General features: G+C 43.9%; 1 protein-coding gene across 1 annotated transcript in view; it reads right to left on the reverse strand.

Moving 5' to 3' along the window:
- The window catches only part of LOC144784639 (macrophage mannose receptor 1-like), a 949,320-nt gene that overhangs the window by 647,038 nt on the left and 277,359 nt on the right, over window positions 1-24,923 (reverse strand). The window contains exon 12 of the mRNA XM_078663568.1: window positions 3,465-3,661. Within this exon, the coding sequence (XP_078519694.1) occupies window positions 3,465-3,661 (197 nt within the window). The remainder of the gene's footprint in view (window positions 1-3,464; window positions 3,662-24,923) is intronic.

Genomic DNA, 24,923 nt, shown 5'->3' on the forward strand with positions numbered 1-24,923 from the left:
TTTATAGGGGAATAGGGTGGGAAGTGATTTAATTGTAATAAAGTAAAAAATTATTTTTATGTATATGTATTGATAATTAATTGATAATCAATTATTAATTGGTAATTATTTTTACTAATTAGTAACTACATTTTTTAATTGGTAATTAATTTTGATTAATTGGTCATTATTTTTAATATTTTTTTATTGGTATTGATAATTCATTTAATTTTTTTAAATATTAAATCATTACTTTCCCTACTGTTGCACTCTTTGGAGTGGGAATGGTAATTTTTACCCTCCCGCTATCCTAAGCTTTCCCTACTGTTGCACTCTCTGGAGTGGGAATAGTACATTTTACCCCATGCTATCCTAAGCTTTCCCTACTGTTGCACTCTTTGGAGTGGGAATAGTAATTTTTACCCTCCCGCTATCCAACGCTTTCCCTACTGTTGCACTCTCTGGAGTGGGAATAGTAATTTTTATCCCTACGCTTTCTAACGCTTTCCCTACTGTTGCACTCTCTAGAGTGGGAATAGTAATGTTTACCCCTCCGCTATCCAACGCTTTCCCTACTGTTGAACTCCTTGGAGTGGGAATAGTAATTTGTACCCCTACGCTATCCAACGCTTTCCCTACTATTGCATTCACTGGAGTGGGAATAGTAATTGTTACCCTCTCGCTATCCAACAAATTCTCTACTTTTTTTTACATTACATTTAATATTTTTATATTTTAAGATTTTTTACATTATTTTAAGTATGTTTTATTTAATTGTTTTTAATATTTATTTAATTTTATAATATTTTTAATATATAAAAAAATCGATTTTTTAGTTAACTATATTTTTAACAATCAATATTTTGGATTCGATATTTTAGTACTTTCCTGTTTGTAGATAGGGATTCTATATTGTGTCCTTCGATATTTTGGAGTCGAAATTTTGGGCATTCTATATTATGTCCCTCGATATTAAGTCACTGAACCAAAAAAAGTTACTGACGATATGCAAATGCATTAAAATTAATCGCATTGTGATGCTTACTCTGCCGAAATATCTTGATGTTCTTGAATTTTCTTGTTTATGGATTACATTAATAAAAAGAATATTAAACAAAATGATATAAATGTTTATGGTAGTCAACCTGGAAGGGTATGCTTAAAGAAAAAAACCTATGTTAGTCATCAAACGCACTTTTCACCATTATGCAAAGGTCTGTGTATGGTGCTAGGAAGCCTGTTTGGAGGAGGGAAAAAGCAGCAGGCAGACATATTAAGTAAATACAGTTTTGCACTTCTTTTTTCTCCTTGAGTAACAAAACAGAGCAACTGTGGTTGTGGTTCTGTTTTACTCAAAAAATGAATACATTTCCCACACGAAACGCATGCTGGAACCAACCAACCAACCTTCCAGATACTAGCAACGCAAATGAAATCTTCCTAGGAAACATATTATGAAGGTTTTGATGTATGTCTAGAACATGGTGGGATCACATGTAAACCTATCCTTTGTTTCCACAAAAATTTCTTTGGGGTACATCAGGCTCTTCTCTTCTCACATACAGACCTTAGTGAAGCTACCTGAATAGCGCACTGAAATCACATCAACTACTTTTGAAATTTAGTTGCAGGAATGGAGTGATCAAGGACATTTAGCACAGACAGTTTCCCTTTGCTGTACTGAACATAAAGGGGTCCATTAGAACAAAGTCCGCCCACCATCCCCATGCATAATGGGACCACCCGCCATACGAGCGGCGTTCCCGCCTTGGCCATTAGGATGCGCCCGCCACACTGGCAGGCGCATCCTGTATTTTTACCATTGCGGCGGGCGGTGCTGAAAGCGCCGCCTGCCGCAATGGTAAAAATGCACGATGTGCATTTCAAAGCACAACATGACAGGCACCGTGCGGTGCCTGCCATGTTGCACTTTGCAATGCGGGGGGTACTATAGTTACCCCCGTGTGCATCCCCCACCTCCCGGAGTCCCAGGGGGCCCGCAACGGGCCCCCGCAGGGAGTCTCCGCATGCCTTTCCGTGGCGGCATTGCCACAATGGAAAGGCATGTCTGCAAGCCCATCATAACATGACTGGCGGTGTCTAATAGACACCGCCACCATATTAAACATTTTCTGCCCCGGCCGCAAGGCGACCGGGGCGGAAAAGCGGTGGACGGTGTTTACATCCGCAGCGGTCCCCCCGCCATAGTATTATGGCGGGGGGAAAATGGGTGGCGGGCGGGCATGAATGTTGGGCGGATCGCCACTGCCACCATGGCGGTGGCGATCCACCCGACATCATAATGGGCCCCTAAGTGTTTAAATGACTATGCAGAGGACTGAGGAGAGTCTACCCCTCACATGAGTGGACTTTCCACTAGACAAAGATTAGTTGTTTTACAGCTAAGACCCCATACTCTCACCTAAAACTGAGGCATAGATACTCACCTTGGGAATGGCTCAGAGAAATATGTTTTTTGGAAAGATTTTTTCCTTAGGCGTTGGCCACAATCCCACCTTCCCAGAGTCTGGTTCAGCTTGCTAGTCTATTTCAAGCATGTGAGTCTATGAGGGACTCAGTATTGGAGAAGAAAATGTTACTTGCATGTAACTAAATTTGTCTAGCATTGATATCTTGCATAGCTTCACATACAACTCACCCCCTTCATGAGGCCTAAACTAGTTTATTCTTGATGAGCTCCAAAGATCTGACCAGCCGAGAGCCTCTAAGTTCTTTGAGTTCTGTTTGTTCTCTTTTTCTGGAGTTTTCTTCGCTCTAGGGTTCTTTTGGAAGTGCAATCAGAGCTAGCAACAATATATGCAGATGCATGTTTGGATATATGCGCTCTGGTCTAATTGGTTATAGATTAGATGATACTGTCCAAATTTGAATATTTGAGTTCAAATTGCATCCCTTCCTAAATCCCTCAACCTACACTTTTGCTGTGGCTGGATATAATTGCTCCCCATAAAACAAATGTAATATTAAACCCTCCCACATTTAACAATACATCTAATTAAGCTGCCAGAACCATCCACCTTTTCTTGCTACCTGCTAAACTAGCTCATTGAGAACCTAAGTAAATCCCCTGCCTTGAAAACCATGCCACTGATGAAGCACATAATTCTCTAAATCACTCACATTGACCTTGGTGAGAATAGGCAAAGCACCTGAATCCATACTGACATCTTAAAAATTGACTAAGGACAGCACCAGATAGTACAGCACATTTCAAATATTTTTCCCAAACAATGAGAACTTCTTGGCAAGCTGGTTCAGATCACAGTAAAGATAATTTATTATCCTCTTAAAGGCAGAAGTATCTGAACAGAGACATGTGGCTTAAACTATAGGCATACCCATTGCAAAGTAATATATAAAGCATTGCCTCTGGCTGTTCCATCTACACTATATTATGCTTTGCAAATTGCACATTCCCTGCGTGTACAAATGTCTAGGTAATGGGCCCCTATCTGGATACTTACTTTAAAACATGAAATGCTGTTCTTTGGTTCCCAGTCAGGGGGGCAGTTTGGAGGGACTGTTGTTATTGGGACTGGAGGAGACGTTAAACCAGTACCCCAACGTTTGCAGATGGATTTGGCTTTCTGTTCGCAGTTTACCACCTCCCATAATCCACCTGCCATTCCGGTCCTCATTACAACACATCCTTGTAGTCTTCCTTAGTGCAAGAAAACAAAATCATTAATTGTCACTAAAATCATACAAGCATTCTAGAGTCTTACAATACGTTGATCTGTGCATAAGCACAAGCTTAGTAGATCAAAAAACGTGTAGATAACATGGTTATTTACATTTCAGAACAATATGTGTGTATATATATATATATATATATATATATATATATATATATATATATATATATATATATATATATATATATATTGTATCCACACACCAACAATAGGAATACGACTGCACTCCTTAGTGAGATTCAAAGAAATGTTATTATGCGCTCATGAGTGACTGTCGACACATTTCGATTGTACCCGACAACCTTGTTCACGCAAGGGTGCACCATCTTGTGACACAATAAATAATGACATGTAAAATAAAGATAAAAAACAGCTTGAGGTTGCGGGGAAAGATTTCATCACAGTGTCTAACCTGAATAAATTAGTAATGTGAGTGCGATCAGTTTACAATTTCTTATCTAATTATGATGGTCAAATACAAATTACATTCAATCATATAGAGAAAAAAGTCTGCTATAAAAATATATCAATATTATAAGATCGAAAAACACATATAGGAATTTACAATATAATACATCCTCTCATTAGCATGAATGTAATAAATATCATATTTCTGTATAAAAAGGCTAGAAAATTCTTTGGCTATGCACTCCATCAGCTTATTCAAATTCTATTATAGAATAATGTACAAGGGCAAGTGCCTAATCATTTTCTAAACTTGATTCCCCTATAATCACCTCCCAAAAGTGCTCAGTTCAATAAATAATATAAAAAGCTGTTTGAATATGAAAACAGGATGCTCTACTAATCCTGATAGAATATATATTTAAAAAAAAACGAAACCAAGATATATCTAGTTTTCGGATAACTTCATAAATAAAAAACTAAATAATTCTAGGCCTAGTGGCTAATTCTAACTATCGCTAAGTTACAGTATATTTCATAGGTCAACATTCCTATGTACAGTAAAAATTGTAAAAAGTGTAAGAATATAGTATGTCAAGGGGCTTTGTAAGAGGGACCTGAGAAATATTATAGTTCACAGCCTTAAAGAAAACAGGTGTAAAGTTCTTAAAACCCATAGGTTCTTTACTATCAAATTCCAAAACAAACCATGACTCTAATTTGGGTATATCTCTCTTTCTGTCACCTCCTCTTTTTCTCTTAGGAACTTGTGCCATGCAGCTGTATCTTAATTCTAGAGGATCACCGTGTTGATGTTGCTCACAGTACCTGGCAATGGGATTACTATGATCCTTGCTGGTAATTGCCCGGATATATTGTAGGATCCTCTTATGTACTGGCAAAGTGGTACTACCCACATATAATGTTTTGCAGGGACATGTGAGGATATAAACAGCAAACTCTGATTTACATGTCAAATTGCATCACACTTTGATTTTCTTTTTTTAAGGGGTGTCAATCATAATACGATTCTCACCGTTCTTACAGGCTTGCATTTAGTGCATTTCCTGAAAACCATCATATCTGATTAGCCAAGTTTGGGATCTGATCCTAGTATCATAGTCACTCCTGACTAGATAATCTCTTATTGATTTAGATTTTTTATAGCTTATCATAGGGAGTTTTGGTGTCAGTCGACTAATTACAGGTACTTCTCTCAAAAGATGGCATGTTTCTGCATAGCTCGTTGTACTCTCTGATGTTATTGATTATAGGTTATGCTATCTAAAGGTATGCAGTTCCTCTAATCGTGATGCCTGGGAGAAAAAGTAAGCTAAGCTTTCTTTGTTTGTAAATTTCAAACTTGGTGAGGTTCGGTGCAGGAAAGAGAGTGTGGGAATTCCTTCTTTATGGAACTAGGGTCCTCACACACCCAGCCAGCTAAGTGTAATGCTTCATCATATGAACCTGCTCCTTGTTGGGTCGGCGCTGCAATACCCAAATGGGCACTCATGAAGGGGCTCTTTACCGGAGATCTTTTGTTCCTTGCCATATGATGCAGTGGGGGTGTGTGGGCTGAGTGTTGTAGATATTGTGCAAGAATGATTTAAAAGAAGTGGGATAGTCCAAATAAGTCTTTTATTCTGGCTGGCTTGCCACCTTGTTAAAATATACAGTGGCAGCCTATCTAACTCTAAGGTTTAGTTTAGGCTATGCTCAACTCTACAAGTCAATATGTTTTATGCCTAATGGTCAAATTGATTGCAATTCTTCAGGACCCACTCAGTGAATCTATCTACACAGCGCGGTGGGGTCTAAGTACTCCCTACCGCGTGTTCATACTATGAATCAGGTAATCTGTAGTATCTTCCAAATACCTAAAGAAAGGGGGGAGGGGGATACAGAATGGAATCACAGCTGTATCACATGTATTTAGGTCGTTGAGTGTCCATTACTCTCTCTCCGAATACATCCTGTATAGTGCCTTAATTTGTGCTCAAACCTAGGCAAGTGAAGAACAAAGAGGGGGCCCAATTTTAGGACACCCTGAAATGAAACAGATTCAAAAAAACTAAATCTAAAAGCACAGAAGACTGTACTCCCCATATGGTGTCCCCCAGGGGAATGTCATTCATACATATTAACCTTGTATCACACGTCAACTCAAATTGCTCTTAACAACCACCAATTCATTAGGACCCAGATGGATCATCTTTCTACATAACTCACCTCTCTTTACTGAGGGAATCACTCCAGTCAGTGTCCGGCGGAGTATGAGGACACCTGAAACATGGTGTCTTATAAAGCACAAACGAAAAGGTTAAGAGACAGTGAATCACTTAGGCATTGGTCAAGAAACCAACCCCACGTAGGTCACTTGCCCTATAGTGTGACAATCAGGGAGTGCGCAAATTGTACACCAGCTCCCAAGGATGTCTACCGGTGCCCCCTGGTACTTGGAGGAAGAAGAAGGGGTGGTCCACGAGTTAGCCCGGCTGGAATATTGTCCTCACAGGCAGTGTCAGGTGCCGACTATTATTGGAGCGCCCGCCCGCTCTCCGGATTCACAATAACAGCCAAAGCACCTCGCAGTGCACCCCAGGACTCACCTTCAGAACGATCGGATGCGCATTGTCTCAACTCGAGCACTCGTCTAATACCACCCTAGTAGCGTGCCTGTATCGTTACGCTTCAAAACCTTTTGTAACCGTCATTACTCACCATTATTCACCATTCCGTAGTAAATGCGGCCCAGAGTCACCTACCCTCTTTCGCTGGCACCGCAGATTAGTGGTTCAGCCCATGTAGAGGTGCTGAAATACTATTCTGGGTGTAAGCAAATGGAGGCGGGGCTCGGGACACGTCATTACGTGTTGTGGCTTGGAGCTAAAGTATTAGCATTCCGTGGTGGCCATCTTGGAAATGGGAATGTGTCCCTAGCATTGTCGTATTTTTGTAGCCAATCTACGTATACATGTATCACCTCCATTTCGTCGTGGAGGAGTGTGTTCCCCTTAGTTGGATGTGGGGGCCTTTTCTATCATGCATGTATGCGTGTACTCAGTCAATCACCATGTAGTGTCATGTATGGTGGTGTGATCATACCACACACCTACGTCAGGTATTCAATCACACATCTATGTCTGGTACCCAACACGTCATTACGTGCTGTTGCTTCAAGGTGAAGTATTGGTGTTTTGTGGCGGCTGTGGCCATCTGGGAACAGGGAAATGAGTCCCTAGAATAGTACTTTAGTCGTGATGGTGTCATAAATAGGCGCCAGTTGTAAGAATTGAAATTGCGGTGTTTTCGTAGCCAATCTACGTGTATATGTATCAACTCCATATCCTTGGATGGATGTCGGGCATTTTCTATCGTGCATGTACGCGTGTACTCAGTCAATCACCATGTAGTATCATTTATGCTGGTGGGATCAAATCACACATCTATGTCCGGTACCCAACCATACGTAATAATCATGATTCATACCATTACAGTGCAGGGTACAGAGTGTAGTGCATACATTCGTATATTCTGGTCATACAAGTGTAAGGAGGCCTTAGAACTGTTGTGGACGAACCTGACCAGGTCATTATCATCTGTTGTTCACAGAGGCCCATGGAATGTCATAATTCAGTCCAAGTTGGGCTGTAGACAGTCGGTGTATCCACTGTTGCTCTATTCTGAATAGTGTGTATTGTGTGATATTGGTGTGCGCTTCAAGAACCAACCACTGTATAGAATCTGGGCCGTGTCTCTGTTCTTTAAATTGAGTGTACATCTTGGTCGTGACTTTCTGGCACCTTATGTTGATTATAGGTTGTCATAAATCTATGCATTTGAGTTGTCTCTTTTTTCTTAAGACTAGTTTTTGACAGATCAAACAAGGCCTTTTCCCTATCTAAATCAGGGGTTCTTTTACTTGCAGCATCTAGTATAGCATTGGAAAACAAAGTTTACGGACGTTATCGTTAGGTACATATTTCACTCATACAAAATCAGAGAAATTCAGCAGTTATAGTTAGCTGGGCAAACTATAACTTACGCCCCTGCAATGCACTGCTTAAGACCTCACATATTACATCACTCATGACATGGTCAATGACCTCTGGAAATGCAGCCCCCTTTCTGCCGGAGCATTGTTTTCATATGTTTCCCTGCACACATATTTGTATGCAAGGAAGCAGACGAAAACTCCTCTTTCTGAAAGCCAGAGCTGTGTAACAGCTCCGCCTTGCAGAAAACAGAGCTATGTTTGATTTTGCGTGGTGGGAGCTGTCAGCTTCCACCAAGCAAAAGCAAATAGTTACCACCTGAGAGGGACAGCTTGTTAGGTCCCTCAGAAGGTAGCAGGAGTCTGCCCTGCAGGGTGGTAGTCCTCTGAGTCATCAATTGGCTCCATGAAAGAGGCCTTGCAGGCCCCCTCCACTATAGTAGTAAGCCCTGGGAAAATGTTGGTACATGGGGCTATGGAGTGGCCATGCGTCAACTCCTTAATTTAAATATATTGCCCAGGGAAGGTGGCAGTCCTTGGGGCTGTTTGGGGCCATGTGACCCCCGCTGCATTCCTTTTTCGTTTAACCCCAGGGTGTTGGTAGTCCTAAGGGCTATGGGGGGCACACAGTTACCCCTGCATTTACTTTTAGAGATTTGCCCTGGGGAGGTGATGGTGCCCAGGGGGCGGGGGATGCAGCATTGACAGCCCATACATACATTAAAAGCAGTTCCCCAGGAAGGAGGCAGTCCCCATGGCTTTTATAAGCCCTAGGAGGGGGGACCTGTGTGCCCCCATCCTTTTTCTATCTCCTCATGCCCTTGGAACTTGGTACACCTGGATGCTCATTCCAAAACAAGCACAGGAGGCCATGCTTGTTTTTTTTCCAATTTTGCTGAGAATGCTTCGAACCACCTGCAAATTTGCAGCAACATTTAAAAAAAAATGTTTAATCCCCAGCAGGGTTCTCTCTGGGACCCCAACACCACATCTAAGAGGTGAGGGTATTTCTGCCCTGTCCCCTTTTCTTTATTTTGAATGTTTTTTGTGTGACTCGGCTCAACCTGAGTCCCAAAAAGGTTGCCAACACTTCCTGCTTGAAGTGTTGGTAGCCAATCAGATACAGCACAAAGAGGATCCACATCCCTATATATACAAATGTGGATTTTGGTTATTTTCTCTAAAACTACTGAACTGATGTACATCAAATCACAAAAAGCGTGATCTGTGGAAAAAATCTACCTTTCTGCCAAATTTAGTGTACTTCGAACAAGCGGTTTGGGGTGTAGTCGTGTTCAAAACTGCAATGGGAATTAACATTGGGAAAACACATTTTGGAATCCCCCCTTTTTGTTAGCGCCCACTTAATAAGCCACCCTGAAACTTTCCAGACACAAGCTGAAGTGAGTATTACATTTGTGGGGGACGTTTTGTGAAGATTCGTCAACAACTAGCTGTTATGTCATTTGAGATGTCATCAGTAATGTCATCAGTGATGTCACTGACCATGTCATGAATGATGCAATATGTGACATCAGCAGTGCATTGCAGGCGCATGAGTTACAGTTAGCAGAACTAACTATAACAGAGGAATTTCTGTGGTTTTGTATGAGTGAAATGGCCAGCTAACTATAACACCCCTGAAACCTATGTTTTTTCTGTAAATTTCTAAGGATTTTTAAATGCTAATTTCTAACTATAACATCTCTGAAACCTATGGTTTTTTCAGTGAATTTCAAAGTTTTTTTAAATGCTAATTTCTAACTATAAAATCTCTGAAACCTATGGTTTTTTCCAGTGAATTTCAAAGGTTTTTTAAATGCTAATTTTTAAGTGTGATAGTAGTTATACCTATTTTTTTGTACTGATTTTCTAGTTTTTTAACTGTTTATTTATAAATATTTTATTCATTAAACAACATTCTATATTTTTCAGAAAATTGCAAAAAAAACAATTTTTAAATTCAAACTGAAATATTGATAATTTTTTTGTTTTTGTTTTTTATTTTAATATATTTATATTGTTTTCTTTAAAAAAACATGTTCCCGAATATTTTCCAAGTCGCGCACTCAAAGTGTACATGTCACGGTGGGTGCGCGGTTCTAGCCACCATTTTAGAAAATTTGTGAAGGATCCACGTACGGTGTGTGACGGCTGCGTGTTTTTCAGTTCCATCATATACATTTAATATTACGTGATGTGCGCAATTGGTATGCGATCAGTCCGCGATTCCTGCTGCTGCGCATTCGTACCACATGCGCATTACGGTACGAGAGGCTTGCGCGGTGGTGAGTTTAGCGTGACGTCATAAACGTGCTGGGGCGCGTTGGGTGCACGACTCCCGCAAAAAAAAATTATGTTCCAAAATGATATGTATGTGTCTTTAATATACATATTAGGGCAAGAGATTATCTAGGATATTCATAAAAATTATATATTTGTACTTTTAATAAACTTATATTATTTTTAAATATATTTTTGCGCAGTGTGGTGTGTACATCGTGAGCGCAGAGAACCAAGTCAGCAGATCTGCTGTAGAGCCAGCAAAACCAGGTCAGCAGAGCTGTTGTAGAGTCAAAGAACCAGGTCAGCAGAGCTGCTCTAGAGCAGAAGAAGCAGGTCAGCAGAGCAGCTTGAGAACCAGTGACCCAGGTCACCAGAGCTGCTCTAGAGCCAGAGACCCAGGTCAGCTGAGCTGCTCGAGAGACCGAGAACCATGGCCAGCAGAGCTGCTGTAGAGCCAGAGAAACCAGGTCAATCAATCAATCAATCATGGCATTTGTATAGCGCACTACTCACCCGGAAGGGTCTCAAGGCGCTGGGGGAGGGGGGCCATCACTGCTCGAAGAGCCAGGTCTTGAGTTGTTCCTGAAGGAAAGATGGTCCTGGGTTAGCCGGAGGTGGATGGGGTGGGAGTTCCATGTCTTGGCTGCCAGGTAGGAGAAAGATCTTCCACCGGAGGTGGCTTGGCGGATGCGTGGAACGGCGGTGAGGGTGTGGTTGGTCGACCGTAGCTGGCGGGTGGGCGTGTAGAAGGGCAGGTGGTCGTTGAGGTACTTGGGGCCCAGGTCGTGGAGGGCCTTGTGTGCATGGGTGAGGAGTCTGAACATGATACTCTTGCTGACGGGGAGCCAGTGCAGGTCTCTCAGGTGGCCGGAGATGTGGCTGTGTCGGGGGATGTCCAGGATGAGTCGGGCGAAGGCATTCTGGATGCGTTGTAGTCTTTTTTGCAGTTTGGCTGTGGTGCCGGCGTAGAGGGTGTTCCCGTAGTCCAGCTGGCTGGTGACGAGTGCCTGGGTGACCGTCTTCCTGGTTTCGGTGGGGATCCATCTGAAGATCTTTCGGAGCATGCGCAGGCTGTTGAAGCATGATGACGATACGGTGTTAACTTGTCTGGTCATCGAGAGGGAGGAGTCCAGGATGAAGCCCAGGTTACGTACGTGGTCCGTTGGCTTGGGAGTGGAGCCCAGTGCAGGGGGCCACCAGGAGTCGTCCCAGGCGGAGGGAGATGGTCCCAGGATGAGGACTTCCGTCTTATCTGAGTTCAGTTTCAGGCGGCTGTACTTCATCCACTCGGCGACGTCTTTCATCCCTTCGTGTAGGCTGGTTCTGGCGGAGGCTGGGTCGTTGGTGAGGGAGAGGATGAGCTGGGTGTCGTCGGCGTAGGAGATGATGTTGAGGTTGTGTTGGCGTGCGATGGCTGCGAGGGGTTCATGTATACGTTGAAGAGGGTGGGGCTGAAGGAGGATCCTTGTGGTACGCCGCAGATGACTTCGGTGGCCTCGGATCTGAACGGGGGGAGGCGGACTCTCTGGGTTCTTCCGGTGAGGAACGAGATGATCCACTCCAAAGCCTTCTCTTGGATACCGGTGTTGCTGAGGCGCTGCACTAGGGTGCGGTGGCAGACGGTGTCGAATGCCGCGGAGAGGTCCAGGAGGATGAGGGCCGCTGTTTCTCCGTTGTCGAGCAGGGATCTGATGTCGTCAGTGGCTGCGATGAGGGCGGTCTCGGTGCTGTGGTTGGCTCGGAAGCCGGACTGCGAGTGGTCGAGGGATCCGTTCGTTTCGAGGAAGGCGGCAAGCTGTCTGTTGACGGTCTTCTCGATGACTTTGGCAGGAAAGGGGAGGAGCGAGATGGGGCGGAAGTTCTTGAGGTCAGTGGGGTCCGCTGTCGGTTTCTTCAGGTCAGCAGAGCTGCTTTAGAGGGAGAGAACCAGGTCAGCAGACCTGCTTTAGAGCCAGAGAACCAGGTCAGAAGAGTTGCTCTAGAGCCAGGGAACCAGGTCAGCAGAGCTGCTTCAGCGCCATAGAACCGGGTCAGCAAAGCGGCTCTAGAGCCAGAGAACCAGATCATCAGAGCTGCTTTAGAGCCATAGAACCAGGTCAGCAGAGCTGCTTTAGAGTCAGAGAAACAGGTCAGCAGAGCTGCTCTTGAGGGAGAGAACCAGGTCAGCAGAGCTACTTTAGAGTCAGAGAACCAGGTCAGCCGAGCTGCTGTAGAGCCAGAGAAACCAGGTCAGCAGAGCTGCTTTAGAGGGAGAGAACCCGGTCAGCAGAGCTGCTTTAGGGCCAGAGAACCAGGTCAGCAGAGCTGCTCTAGAGCCAGAGAACCAGATCAGCAGAGCTGCTTTAGAGCCATAGAACGAGGTCAGCAGAGCTGCTTTAGAGCCAGAAAACCAGGTCAGCAGAGATGCTCTAGAGCCTAAGAACTAGGTCAGCAGAGCTGCTTTATAGCCAGAGAACCAGGTCAGCAGAGCTGCTGTAGAAAATGACCAGCAGAGGTCAGTAAAATGCCAGAATTGCTTTCTGATTAGGGACTTTCTTTTTAAACAATTTCTGGCAACTGCCTCTATTTAACTTTCTTGATAGAAAACGACCAGCAGAGGTCAGTAAAACACCAGAATCACTTTTGCATTCTCTAGATTCCAGTTTATAGAAATTGTCTTCCTTGAGCACCCATAGACAATTTTTTTTCTCCAATATTGTATTTTCATTGATATGACCACCAAAGGCCCTGATTTTATATTAAAAACAGCTTTGGACTACACTTTTTCCTGCTGAAAGGCAATACTTCTCTCCATGTGTTCCCATACCTGGCATGTCATGCTGTTTGGTGCTTATTTTTCCTCCATGTTAAAGAACAGTTGATGAGTCAGCACCCAGGCTAATGTGCTGCATAGCTAACTACATATACGGTCCCAAAGGTCGACCGATTGCATTACAAATGCTTGTTATATTTCTCTCCACTGTGTTGCTCCACCCCTTCTTTTTCCCTCATCTCTCCTACCAGTTTTTGCTTTCACTTTCTCCATGCCTCTCTCCACGCTTTGCTTCTCTTTCTTCTCATGTCTCTGTTGCTTTGTCTTTGATTCTTTTCTTTCCCCATGTCTCTATACCCCCATCTTCTTTAACCCTTGTTACTTTATCACTACATACATTATTCTGAACTTCTTCTACCCTTTTCCCCTTTATTTCTCCCTGTGCAGGTGTGGTGAACTAATGGGTGATACAGTGATCTTGATGCCCTGGCAAAATTACCACAACATTCTCTGGCAATGAAACATGTTAGTCGCTCATAAGTAACTCTGGTTTTAATTCCTTGCTGTGGGTCTTTATATATAAAGAATGATAATAGTACCTTTGACACATTTTTAGTTTGGTGGTCATCAGACTTAGTGAATGGACAGCAACACTCTCACACTGAGGACTGGACATAATAAGCTGTAGGAATAGATACAGAAACCCACATTAGGTTTCCATGTTACATGGCTCCTAATACACTGAAAAGCATCGCTGCACGCATAGGAGTATGCTGATGATGAGAAACCTTGCCACAAGGAATAGCTAGCCAACAGACAAACAGTGGTTGCCTACGTGTGGTGTCTCCTACTGTTCTGATGGCACTCACTGCTGTATGGCCTTATAATAAATGCATCATCGATTAATCAGATGTAAATTGGTCATCTTTCTCCCTAGGTTGAATAATTGAAGAAATCAACTAATAGTCAATCATGCGGGATGTAGGAGTAAGGGGTTCCTTGTTCTTGTTGACAGATACATACATAGCTAAATAAAATATGAAAGTTTCCCTTCGTTACAAATCCGGCTCTTTCCCAAGCTTCTTCTTTGCCTTTCTTTTCTTCTTGTCGATAATTTGACCCTTCTCTATTTCTCTTTATCCTTCTTTGTAATACCTACAAAGATGCTATCTCCTCTTGTTCTTCCTTATTTTTCTTTCTTTCCATCCACACCTCATGCCTTTTGTCCTATCTTAACTTGTCCTATCTTGTCTCTCGTGGTAGGACTGGCCTCCACATGTGTCACAGGATAGGGACCATCAGGCCTATTGGTCTGAAAGATAATGAGAATGGGAAAGGGTCAGTCTTAGACTTGACAGGTTTGTTGCTCGCCCAGCAGACGTTTCCAAAGTCTGGATCTTTGAATAGCATCTAGAGTTGTTTTTGGCCCTGGGCCTTTGCTATTGGGAGAAAGGGGGTGAGTGCTGCACATGACATTTCAGAGTTCAAGTTCAGTACTCTATCTAGCTCCAGCTCGCGCCTCTTCTCAGTGGACATGGAAAGCTGTACACTCTTCTGTGACACACATTTGGTTTTATATAGGTGGACTTAATCTGAAAGTATTGCAGAGTTTACACAAGCACCAGTTATATTACACAAGGACACATGCAGTTTTTTCAGGCACTAGGTAACAGCGCGTATGCCAGTCTGCGCCTGCATTGTGTTTTAGTGTAATTTACCTATTTTTAAACAGTGTGTTGATTTTCTTTAAATACCTTCATCTTCTGCGTGCTGCTCTTCGCATTATAATCGCCAGTTCCTGGTCCACCACAGCATGTCCTGTTTGTGTGGAGGGACGTGGCTCCGCCCTCCTCTCCCCATTTCCGCTACCAGGGCACATTCATTCGACATGTTTGACCGTCCGCGGAGCTGGCGCGCCAAAGGCAAGCCCGTCTGCGCCCGTATGCGCCAGGCCGGCAGTAGACGCCAGACATGCTGCCAATTTTAGGGAATTACATCATACCTATACTCAGAATGAGTTGCTAGCAGTCAGGATGATGTCCGTGAGGTGCCTTGTCCACGGGTTGGGAGGTCTAGAGGGCCCTTTCAGTTGTAAGTGCTGTGGTTTCACATCCATCCTTCCTGCAGTCTCACAAGATTGTCCTTCTTCTCCAGGCAAAAGTTTGACTATTTTCCATTTGAATTGTCGCTCTCTGGTCAAACATTGATGTCTATGACCTTCTTGAAACCAAATCTCCTGATACTTTGTTTTTAACTGGGTTATGTGATTCATACCCTCAATAGAGACACGAGAGGTGGGGGTATTGCGGCTATTGTTAAATTTGGCTATTCTTGCACCTTCACTAAACAGCCCATTTTGGGCTGTGAATGAACCTGTTTGAAAATTACTTTTAACTCCAATTACACCATGACAGGTTTATTGGTATATCATCTACCGGGCCCATCCAAAGCCTTTAGGGAAGCGCTCGTTGAGACCGTCTGCACTTTGGTGATCAATAATTCTACCTTTACGGTCCTGGGAGACCTGAATCTTCATTTTGATAACCACCTAGATCTGTAAGTCGACCGCGACGGCTTGAAAGCCTAGAGTTGTGGACACCAAATTCCCAGGTTCGATTGAGCAGCTGAAGGGACGAATTGCGAAAGGACGGAAGGGGGGAGCCCCAGGCCCAAATGGAATTCCTCCCATCATCTACAAACAAGATCCAAAGTATTGGGCTGAACAACGACTCCCGCTCTTTATTGACTCCTGGATGGCTGAACAATTTCCATCCTCCTCGAGGGGCTCAATAATAGCTCCAATCTATAAAAAAGGCAATAAGAACGAGGCTTAGAACTACAGACTCATAGCCCTTATAGATATAGAGGCAAAATACTTTTCAGGGCTACTCTTGGAAGAACTAACCTCCTGGGCATCAGATAAAAAACTAATCCCTATCAACCAAACTGGATTCCAAAAAGATCTAGGGACCTCAACGAACATTCTAGCCCTCTCCCTGCTGATAGATGCTGCCATTAAAAATAAAAAATCATTATATGCGTGCTATATTGATTATTCGGCCGCTTTTGATAGCATAGACAGAGGGAAATTGTGGTCAAAATTTTCAAAGTGGGAGGTGGACTCCAAGCTCCTCAACTTACTGATCTTACTGCATTCAGACACCTGGGTCCGAATAAAAATTGGGGGCCGGCAACTATCTATCCAAAGAAATTCCGACCACAAAAGGGTTGAAACAGGGGTGCGTTCTTGCGCCGACACTGTTCAACCTTTTTATGTCTGACCTCTCCAAAGAACTGGACGACTGCAACCATCATGCCCCAAAGCTAGGGGGCTTTACATTATCGAATTTATTATACGCAGACGATCTGATACTAATTAGTCACACCCCAGTAGGCCTGCAACATCTTATTAACACAACTAGCTCATTCTCTGAAAAATACGGCCTGTCCATAAATACGGAAAAATCGAAGGTGATGGTTTTTAATCAAAAATCAAAAAAGCAAACGTTCCAATGGTCTCTGCGTGATCTCAAAATGGAAACAGTTAAAGACTACAAATACCTGGGGATAATCTTTGATTCTAACTGCTCATTCCAGCGACATGCAATAACAATAAAAATAGAGGGATTTCACTGGCCATCGCTTTAAAAAATATCAAGAACAAAATAGCGGGCCCAAATCTAATCCCTTTGCTGGACATATTTCGTGCAAGACTGCTACCATCACTAACCTATGGCAGTGAATGCATGAGAGGGAGAGATGAAGACATTTTAGATAAAGCGGTTAGTAAAACACTCCGAATACTCTTCTCACTCCCTCCTTACACTTCCCCAGCACAGCTAAGACTGGAGTTTGGTCTACAGAAGCAGCAAATTGCACGTAAGGGCGCATATGCAAAATGCTGGTATAAAGCTAAGCTCGCTGTAGCAGACTCCCTGAACGCCCACCTTTGGAAAGAGCTGGAGACAAACAAGGGATCCTCTGCAATGGCCTACCTCCAAGCAGCTATAAAATCCCTTGCATTAAAACACCTTTGGGAGTCGAGCTGTTTACATAAGTGCTTTAAGCGCCTGGTCAACAAGTCAGTGAAAATTCTCTCCATGGAGGAAGACAAAGCAGCGTTAACCAGGAGATCACATGGGTGGTTCATAATCGAAAGCTACACCAACGCTTCACCTCAACCATACCTCAGTACCAGCTTTTCAAGGAAGGCGAAGGAAGAATTCCTGCGGCTGAGGATGGGAGTAATCCCGTCAAAAGCCCATCTTCCCCCATGGAAACGCCTGGAATCCAATTCCAACTGCAGGCTTTGCTATAATCCAAATGAGGACGTTTTACACTTGTTATGCAGCTGTAAAGCCCTAGACAGTGCCCGAAGGGGCCTACTAACCCAGCTCTGGAATCAATACAGTGTGCGAACTCGCAGACAAGCCCTGCTGATCAGCTTTAAAGGAGAAAATATCCAACTAGCCTGCCGACTAGTGCGCTTCATGAAAACAGTTAATACGATCCAAAATCCAGAGACCAGCGATTGAATTAGACTCATAAAGACCCGCTCCTGCACCTTAAGAAAACTCTTTGTCAACCAACAAAGACTTAGTAAATGCTGAACGGTCTCTTTTTTTTAAACAATTGCAATTCATTGTACCATTTTGTATAGATTTATCGTCCATCCTTTGAATTTTCTTTCATCGATTTTAAGTGCTTTTTTGTAAAACTCATGATTGTGAAATTCTTCCAGTATTTTTTTTATAAAGTGTCATTGCAAAGATTTTTATTAATCATGCAATAAAATAAAGAATTCGTCCTCCTGCAGTTTGATACCACAGCACCCTTTCACCTAGATGTGATGTGGCCAACTTGATGGCAGATTTAGCTGCTTGTCAGCTTGACCAGCATGCCTCTGGCCCCACACACTCGGTTGGTCATTTGTTGGACGCGGTTTTCTACTAACATTCTGTCTCTTGTGGTCCAACCGCTGGTCCCTGTGGCCTGGTTGGACCATTTTTTGGTCCCTTTGTCTATTCAGGGCATTGCTCCTATGCGTAAATTAGACAATCCTCATTCTCTTAAACGCCCATGGCATAAGTTAAACTGGGATCAAGTCCATCTTTCGACCTCCGTTCTGGTGTTGCCGACGGATCCTGATAAGGCCAATTCAGATTGGATTAATCAGCTGCAGGATAAGTTGATCCAGCTAAGTGGTCCCCCAATCGTATGTCTAAATCTAATCCGTGGTCTAACGAAAAATTAGCGGCGCTGCGGAAAATATGTAAAAAATGTGAAAGCTCCTGGAGAAGAGACAAAGGCCCACATGCATCAAGCATTTTTGTAGTCGCAAACGGTGCGATTCCTTAAAATCGGCCGTTTGCGAATGCAAAAGTGCTTTTTGGGATGCATGAAGCAATTTTAGAATTCGTAATATTTTTGCGAGTTCTAAAATTGCGGGTGCTTTTAAGAAGTCGCAGATGTGCGACTTCTTAAAAGCAATGCATCATTACTTTGACAAGTGGAAATTCGCAATTAGGGTGCCAAATATACCGAGTGGTTGAACCACTCGGTAAATTTGGAAAAAGTGTTTTAAATGGTGAAAAAGTATTTTTTTCAACATTCATGTTTAACACACACGTCTTTAGGACATGTGTGTGTGAAACATGATGCGAAAAATACATTTCAGGGGTGCATGGGGGGGTCCTTTGGACCCCCCCCTGCACCCATGAAATTTTCTAAGTGCCTCTCGCAATTTGTATTGACTCCTATGGGCCTTTTGGCCCATAGGAATCAATGGGAATTGCGAAAATTTACTTAAGAATTCGGTATTCATTTGGGATTCGGTAAAAATTGCGATTTTTACCGAATCCCAAATGAATACCGAAAATAATGATGCATAGCATTTTGCACTTCTTAATTTGCGATTCCTTATTTTTCGCAAATCAGGAAGTGCAAAATGTAACAATGATGCATGTGGGCCTTTGATCCAGTATCTTAAGATTTCTATCAGGGTGCAGTAAAGATTTATCACAAAGCTATCCATACTGAACGCGCTGCTTTTTATGCTAAGGAAATTAGTAACAGCACCAATCCCGCGAAGAGTATCTTCTCTATTGTCTCAGGCCTTAAAAATCAGAAGGGGGCTACTGGCTCAGTGAGTACTTCAAATAAGCAATGCAAGGAACTTGCCTTGTTTTTTTCAAAAAAAGTTTAAGACATCTATAAATGTTTTCCCGCGGCCCATATGGGCTGCCCTGAGTTAACCAACAATGGCACGATGGTCACCTTAGAGGTCTTCCCTCAGATTCAACAGGACCGTTTACTCGCCCTCTGTGCTAAAATTAAGTCAGGCTCACTGACTGACCCATTGAAACCTGACCAATTCAGGAAAATCCTACCAACTATTTCTCCTCTTCTCGGTCAAGTGATCAACAAATCGTTCAGTTCGGCTGTTGTGCCCACAGCATGGAAACAAGCTAGAGGGTTACCATTGCTTAAAAAACCCTCTCTGGGTGCTTAAAAACCTGAGAACTTCAGGACAATTTTATTGCTCTCTTGGCCTGCTAAGATCGCGAAGGCAAATATTAATTCCATCCTTTCAGAGCATTTGACCATCAATAATCTCTCACAAAACGGCTTCTGCCCCGACCATGGTACTTAGTCGGCGCTTCTGGCGGTGAGAGAACACCTTTGGACAGCGTTGGACGCAGGACAGACATCGGCACTGATCCTTTTGGATCTTAGTGCCGCGTTCGACACTGTGTCCCATGTAATCCTGTTGCGCCGTTTGGAAGAGGCTGGTATCGGTGGTCTTGCATTGAAGTGGCTAGCGTCATTCCTTTCTGAAAGGACATATCAGGTGATTGCCCCTCTGTTCTCCTCATCTACCTTTCCCATCAAGCACGGAGTACCACAGGGTTCCTCTCTGAGCCCTCTGCTCTTTAATTTGTATGTACAACCTTTGGCTGTTATTGCCAAGAGCAGAGGACTGACGGTGGTCTCCTACGCCGACGACACTCAGCTGGTGGTAGCCCTCTCGAGCAACTCCAGGCACGATGCCACTATGTTTCAAGGTGAGCTTGCGGTAGTTGCCGGATGGATGACAGCTAACTACCTCCAGCTGAACTCCAATAAGTCGGCGGTGTTGCTGATGGGAAGGGACCATGGGCTATGGAATGAGCATTGGTGGCCCATGAATCTAGGCACCCCCCCTCCTAAACAGGTTGTAAAGAACTTGGGGTTTGGATGGGCTCCTCTCTCAGTTTCCAGGCTCAAACGAAGAAGGCACCTGTTTTGGTTTATTACACAGGCTTAAACCTATTTTAGGTTTCTTTGATGCCCCAACCATACAGATCATCATTCAAGCCTTGATTACATCTAGGCTTGATTATGCAATCTCTCTGTACCCAGGGGCTAATAAGGCAGAAATACATAGGTTACAGAGAGTACAGAACGCCGCAGTTAAAGCTCTTTTGGGCCTGAGCAGAGTTTGCTCGGTGACCAGCATAATTCACCGACTTCATTGGCTGCCTGTGGTTCAACGGATCGAGTTCAAGGCTCTTTCTATAGTCTTTAAAATCCTGAAGCTTGCTTCCTCTAACATCTTGACGGATCTGCTCTCTTTGTATGTTCCCTCCCGTCAGCTTCGCTCCACTGGCCAACATTTGCTGGTGGTCCCTCGGGTCAGGTGAACCCGGGCTGGAGGCCGTTCCTTCGGAAATGGAGCGCGACTCTTTGGAACTCTTTGCCCCCCCATATTCGAGTCCTCAGCAATTTTGCTGTATTTAGGAAAGCTATTAAAACCTTTCTCTATCCCATTGTGTAGGCTGTTTCCTGCTTTGCTGTTAGCACCGGGACGCCTCTTGGCTGGGGCAGCTTTCTCGCTCTATAAATGTTTTAATTGGAATAGAAATAAGGAGATTTTGGCATTATGGACAGAGCTGCTGATCTTGGAGCTATGAAACCAGTTTGGAGTCTCTGCATTGGCTCAACATCCTGTAGTTCTGGGTGAATCACTTAATCTCCCTGTGGGTGTAGGAGAGTAGGGTCTGCTTCCTATGGTTACCCCCACTTTTTGCTGTGATTCTCTGGTTTTTCGAATTTAGTGTGGCTGTGGACCTGATAATCAGTCCCACAGCCCAGCTGTTCTCTCTCTAAATTGATACCGTGTACTTTAGGTACATACCAGATTGGTTATTGGTTTACCCTTGTGAGCCCCTGTATAGTGTACCATAGGTACCTAGGGCATTGGTGCACCCTAGGCCTACCAGGGGCTGCAGCATGTATTGTGCCATCCCTGGTTTGCCTTCTAAACTGACACCACAGGTCTGTTCACACAGCCTGGGTAAGGTGGTGTAATCACCCCTTACTTAGATACAGTACACCTATATCTATTTATACATATAGACACATATACACCTATAAGTCACTCCTATGGCAGGCCATAACAATCCTGGAGGCAGAGTGCTTCGTTTTACGTGAGAGGGTGCCCTAGCATGAGCTGAGCCCCTCTGCAGCTTTCGGAACCATATCCTTATAGCTGTTCTATGAGATAGCCATACCATATACTCCTAAGTGCATTATAATCCTCGCGGTTAATGCTAACTTAGGTTTGGCTTTATCAAAAAATGTTGTGAAGGTGTCAAACACTTTGGAATACTACCCCCTCCCCCCACCAGTCCTGGCGGCGGGGGTAGCATTCCATCCTTCTGGAGGGAGAAGACATGTCGTTACTGGTTTACCCGGTTAAAGTTCAATAGAGCCTCAGCATCACAAAATGGATGCTGCTGCCACAGACACATGTCTGACCTCCTGTTGCTGAACGAAACTCCGGCAGGGGAGGCCCGGACAATAGGTTTCCTGTCCAGGAAGGTGCCAGCACCTCCCCAGACAGGCTTTAGTGTACTATTCTTTCTGGAGGAGTCGGACGAACGCTGGCACGAGGGACGCGGGTGCGGAAAAGCAGAGACCGGAAGACCACATGAAGGCGCACGAGTAACAGAGCGCAAGAATACCAAGACGGTACCTGAACCCACCCGACCCAACAATCAGCGTTTGCTGAGATTAGATTCCAAAAAGGTGAATGAAGAGACGGCAATTTTATGCCCCAGAGCCGTGCAGAAGACCAACATCCACGCAACTAGCATTCTCTGCAATAAGGTGAGCAATAGCGCATCAATACCACCTGAAAAATTTGAATAAAGGGCACCAAAGAGCAACACTTAAAAGGACCCTTAGACCAAATCGAGAACAGAGATGCTATTTTATGCCAAAATTGAAATAAATCTGCAGCCAGACAAAAAGGAAATGCTATAAGGAATTCCTTGAATGAGGCAACCACCCAGTGCCACATAACAGGAGAGACATATAACCTTTAGTCTTGACAAAGATGGCACACGATTGAAAGAGTCAACCGAAATGCGTCGACGCCTACTAGTGCACAATCAAACAATTTAGCTCACCCCAAGAACAACAAAACGAAGCGGGTCTAGGTTGAGCTTTAAATAAGGGTTTTGATGTGCATAACTTCTATGACAAATTGTTGTTGTCTCTGTTTGTCTCTCCCCCCTTTTTTCCTTCATTGCATAACTATTCCCCACTAGTTGATAATCTAATATATAGATGATTGATTTCTGCATGAGAATGTTTTTACTATAGATGAACTAAGATTGTGTCTTTTATGTTGGAACAAATGTTTTTAAGTGATGACTATGTTTTTTTATGTATTTTAATAAAATCTGTATACTTTTTATAACAATATGTTTCTGTTTATGTTTAAACTTAACTAACCTTTGTGTCCAATTCCAATATATGGGCTCATTCTCTCAGTACCTTGTCCAAGGGAAAACATTTGACTTTACTTTAGTGTATTGGGGCAGGGAGAGCTGCATTCAGTGAATGCTTTCCAGACACTGCCTGGGGCACACAGGTGCTTCATGCATTTCCCAGTTCAAACCGGTTGCTGGGGCACTCTGCCCCAGCTCTGGTCTGAAACTGGACAAAGGGGAAGGGGTGCAACCACCCCCTTCCCAGGTCCACCCATAGGAGGGACCTTAAGGGTAGTCCAGCCCCTAAACTTAGTATAAGTATAGGAGCCCAGTCACTAGAACTTTAGATTACCCTGGACGAAACTCTGAAACATAAATCCTGGACCTTCGACATTCTATTTCGACTGGAAGACGGAAGACATCTCCCTTGTGGTCAAGGAGTGACGACCCTGTTCAAACAGGCACCAGAAGCAACTTTGCCAGTTTACATTTGTGAGGTTCCCACCAGATCCCTAAGAATCTGCAACACAGGACATAGACTTTCAGACATCTCTGACATCAACCTTCACTCACAGCAAAGCTGAGACCCGTGGTGGACAAGAGCGACGTGGGACCGGAACTCCTGGACATCCTGCATTTTGCAAGCTGCACTCACTTCACGAGGTAACTCAAAGTCATGTATTGGGGTGCTTGAAGCCTCAGACCCGAGCACCATTTGCACTGAAGCTCAGAGGCCCCCACTCTACGAGTGACCCGTGGGCTCTGCTTTTGCATTTCAGCTTGATGCGTCTTTGCGGTTCCTAGTCCATTGGCTAGTGAGCCCCTGAAGACTTTCCTTTACATCTAACTTGCTTTCCTGGTTGCTCCAGGCTTGCTCCAACTTCCCTACAAAGGAAAAGTTCCTCAGACCTTGCTGGTCTGCTCCTAAGCCAATCTTGACATCCTGCGTGGGTTGCGTTTGACAAGGCTTGTTGGGTCCAGTCTGGATACCAACACCACAGTCAACTAGATCCTTTGTGGGACAGCTCAAAGCCTGCTCCTGGTCATCGTGGACACCTCCTGGACCTCGTGGCTGAAGAGACAAACTTCACATCTTCACCTGAAATCACCCGGCATCTGGTGGCATCTTCCTATCGTCGCCCTGGTCACTGGCAAGTGACCCAGACTCTGTCCCTTCTGCTTTCAGGTTCTACAGATCTTCGATCCACCCTTGGATCCACCCAGACACTTTTCCTCTGGTCGCCTGCAGCACTTCTTTGCAGCTCTCCATTGAAAACGACGACGAAACCCGACACGAAAAGACACCTATGCACCCGGCTTCCCTGGGTGAGGTAACACGAGTCTCCGGTGCTCCCGTGGGTCTTGACTCTCAAAGTGTCCTAGTTTAAAAGGGTTCCATCGTAGTCCATCCGGAAGTGTCCTTAAATTGTATATTTGTAACTTCTACGTTTCCAATAGAAAGTCAATGGTAACCTTCGCCGGTGTTTAGACACTGCACGCGTCTCCCGTGGGCCTCCTACTTCCTAACCTTTGGTTGTTTAGAGTAGCCCGAGCGATTCCACAGGCCCCAGGCCTGCTTTCTAATTCTCTCATGGTTCTTATACCATTATTTTAGTATATAATTTGTGAAGCCCCTAGGGCATAACGTATACAGTGCAACTTATCGTATGGTAATTGAGTAACTTGTATTGTACTTTTACCTCTGACCTCATAAAGAGTGCAGAGGGGTTGTGTTTAGAATAAATACATATATATTCGATATATACCTTGTGTGGTGTCCTTTCATTTGGTACTCATGGGATTATAATTGGTAAAACAACTTGCTTAATACGCTCTCTGAAGTCTTAGCCTGATGACTGCTGGTCCATGCTACCACTAGGATAGCTTTCTATAAGGTTGTCTTTACAACCACCATCAATAAGGGTCGATTAGACTGGTCCAAGGTGCCCACTAGAACTAGTGGACATCATATGCCAGGCTAACTTCTCACAGCGGGAAACAAAAACTTGAACGTGTCCTTGTGTAACTTAACC

Source organism: Lissotriton helveticus, chromosome 10 (assembly GCF_964261635.1).
Source record: "Lissotriton helveticus chromosome 10, aLisHel1.1, whole genome shotgun sequence".
Taxonomy (NCBI): Eukaryota; Metazoa; Chordata; class Amphibia; order Caudata; family Salamandridae; genus Lissotriton; species Lissotriton helveticus.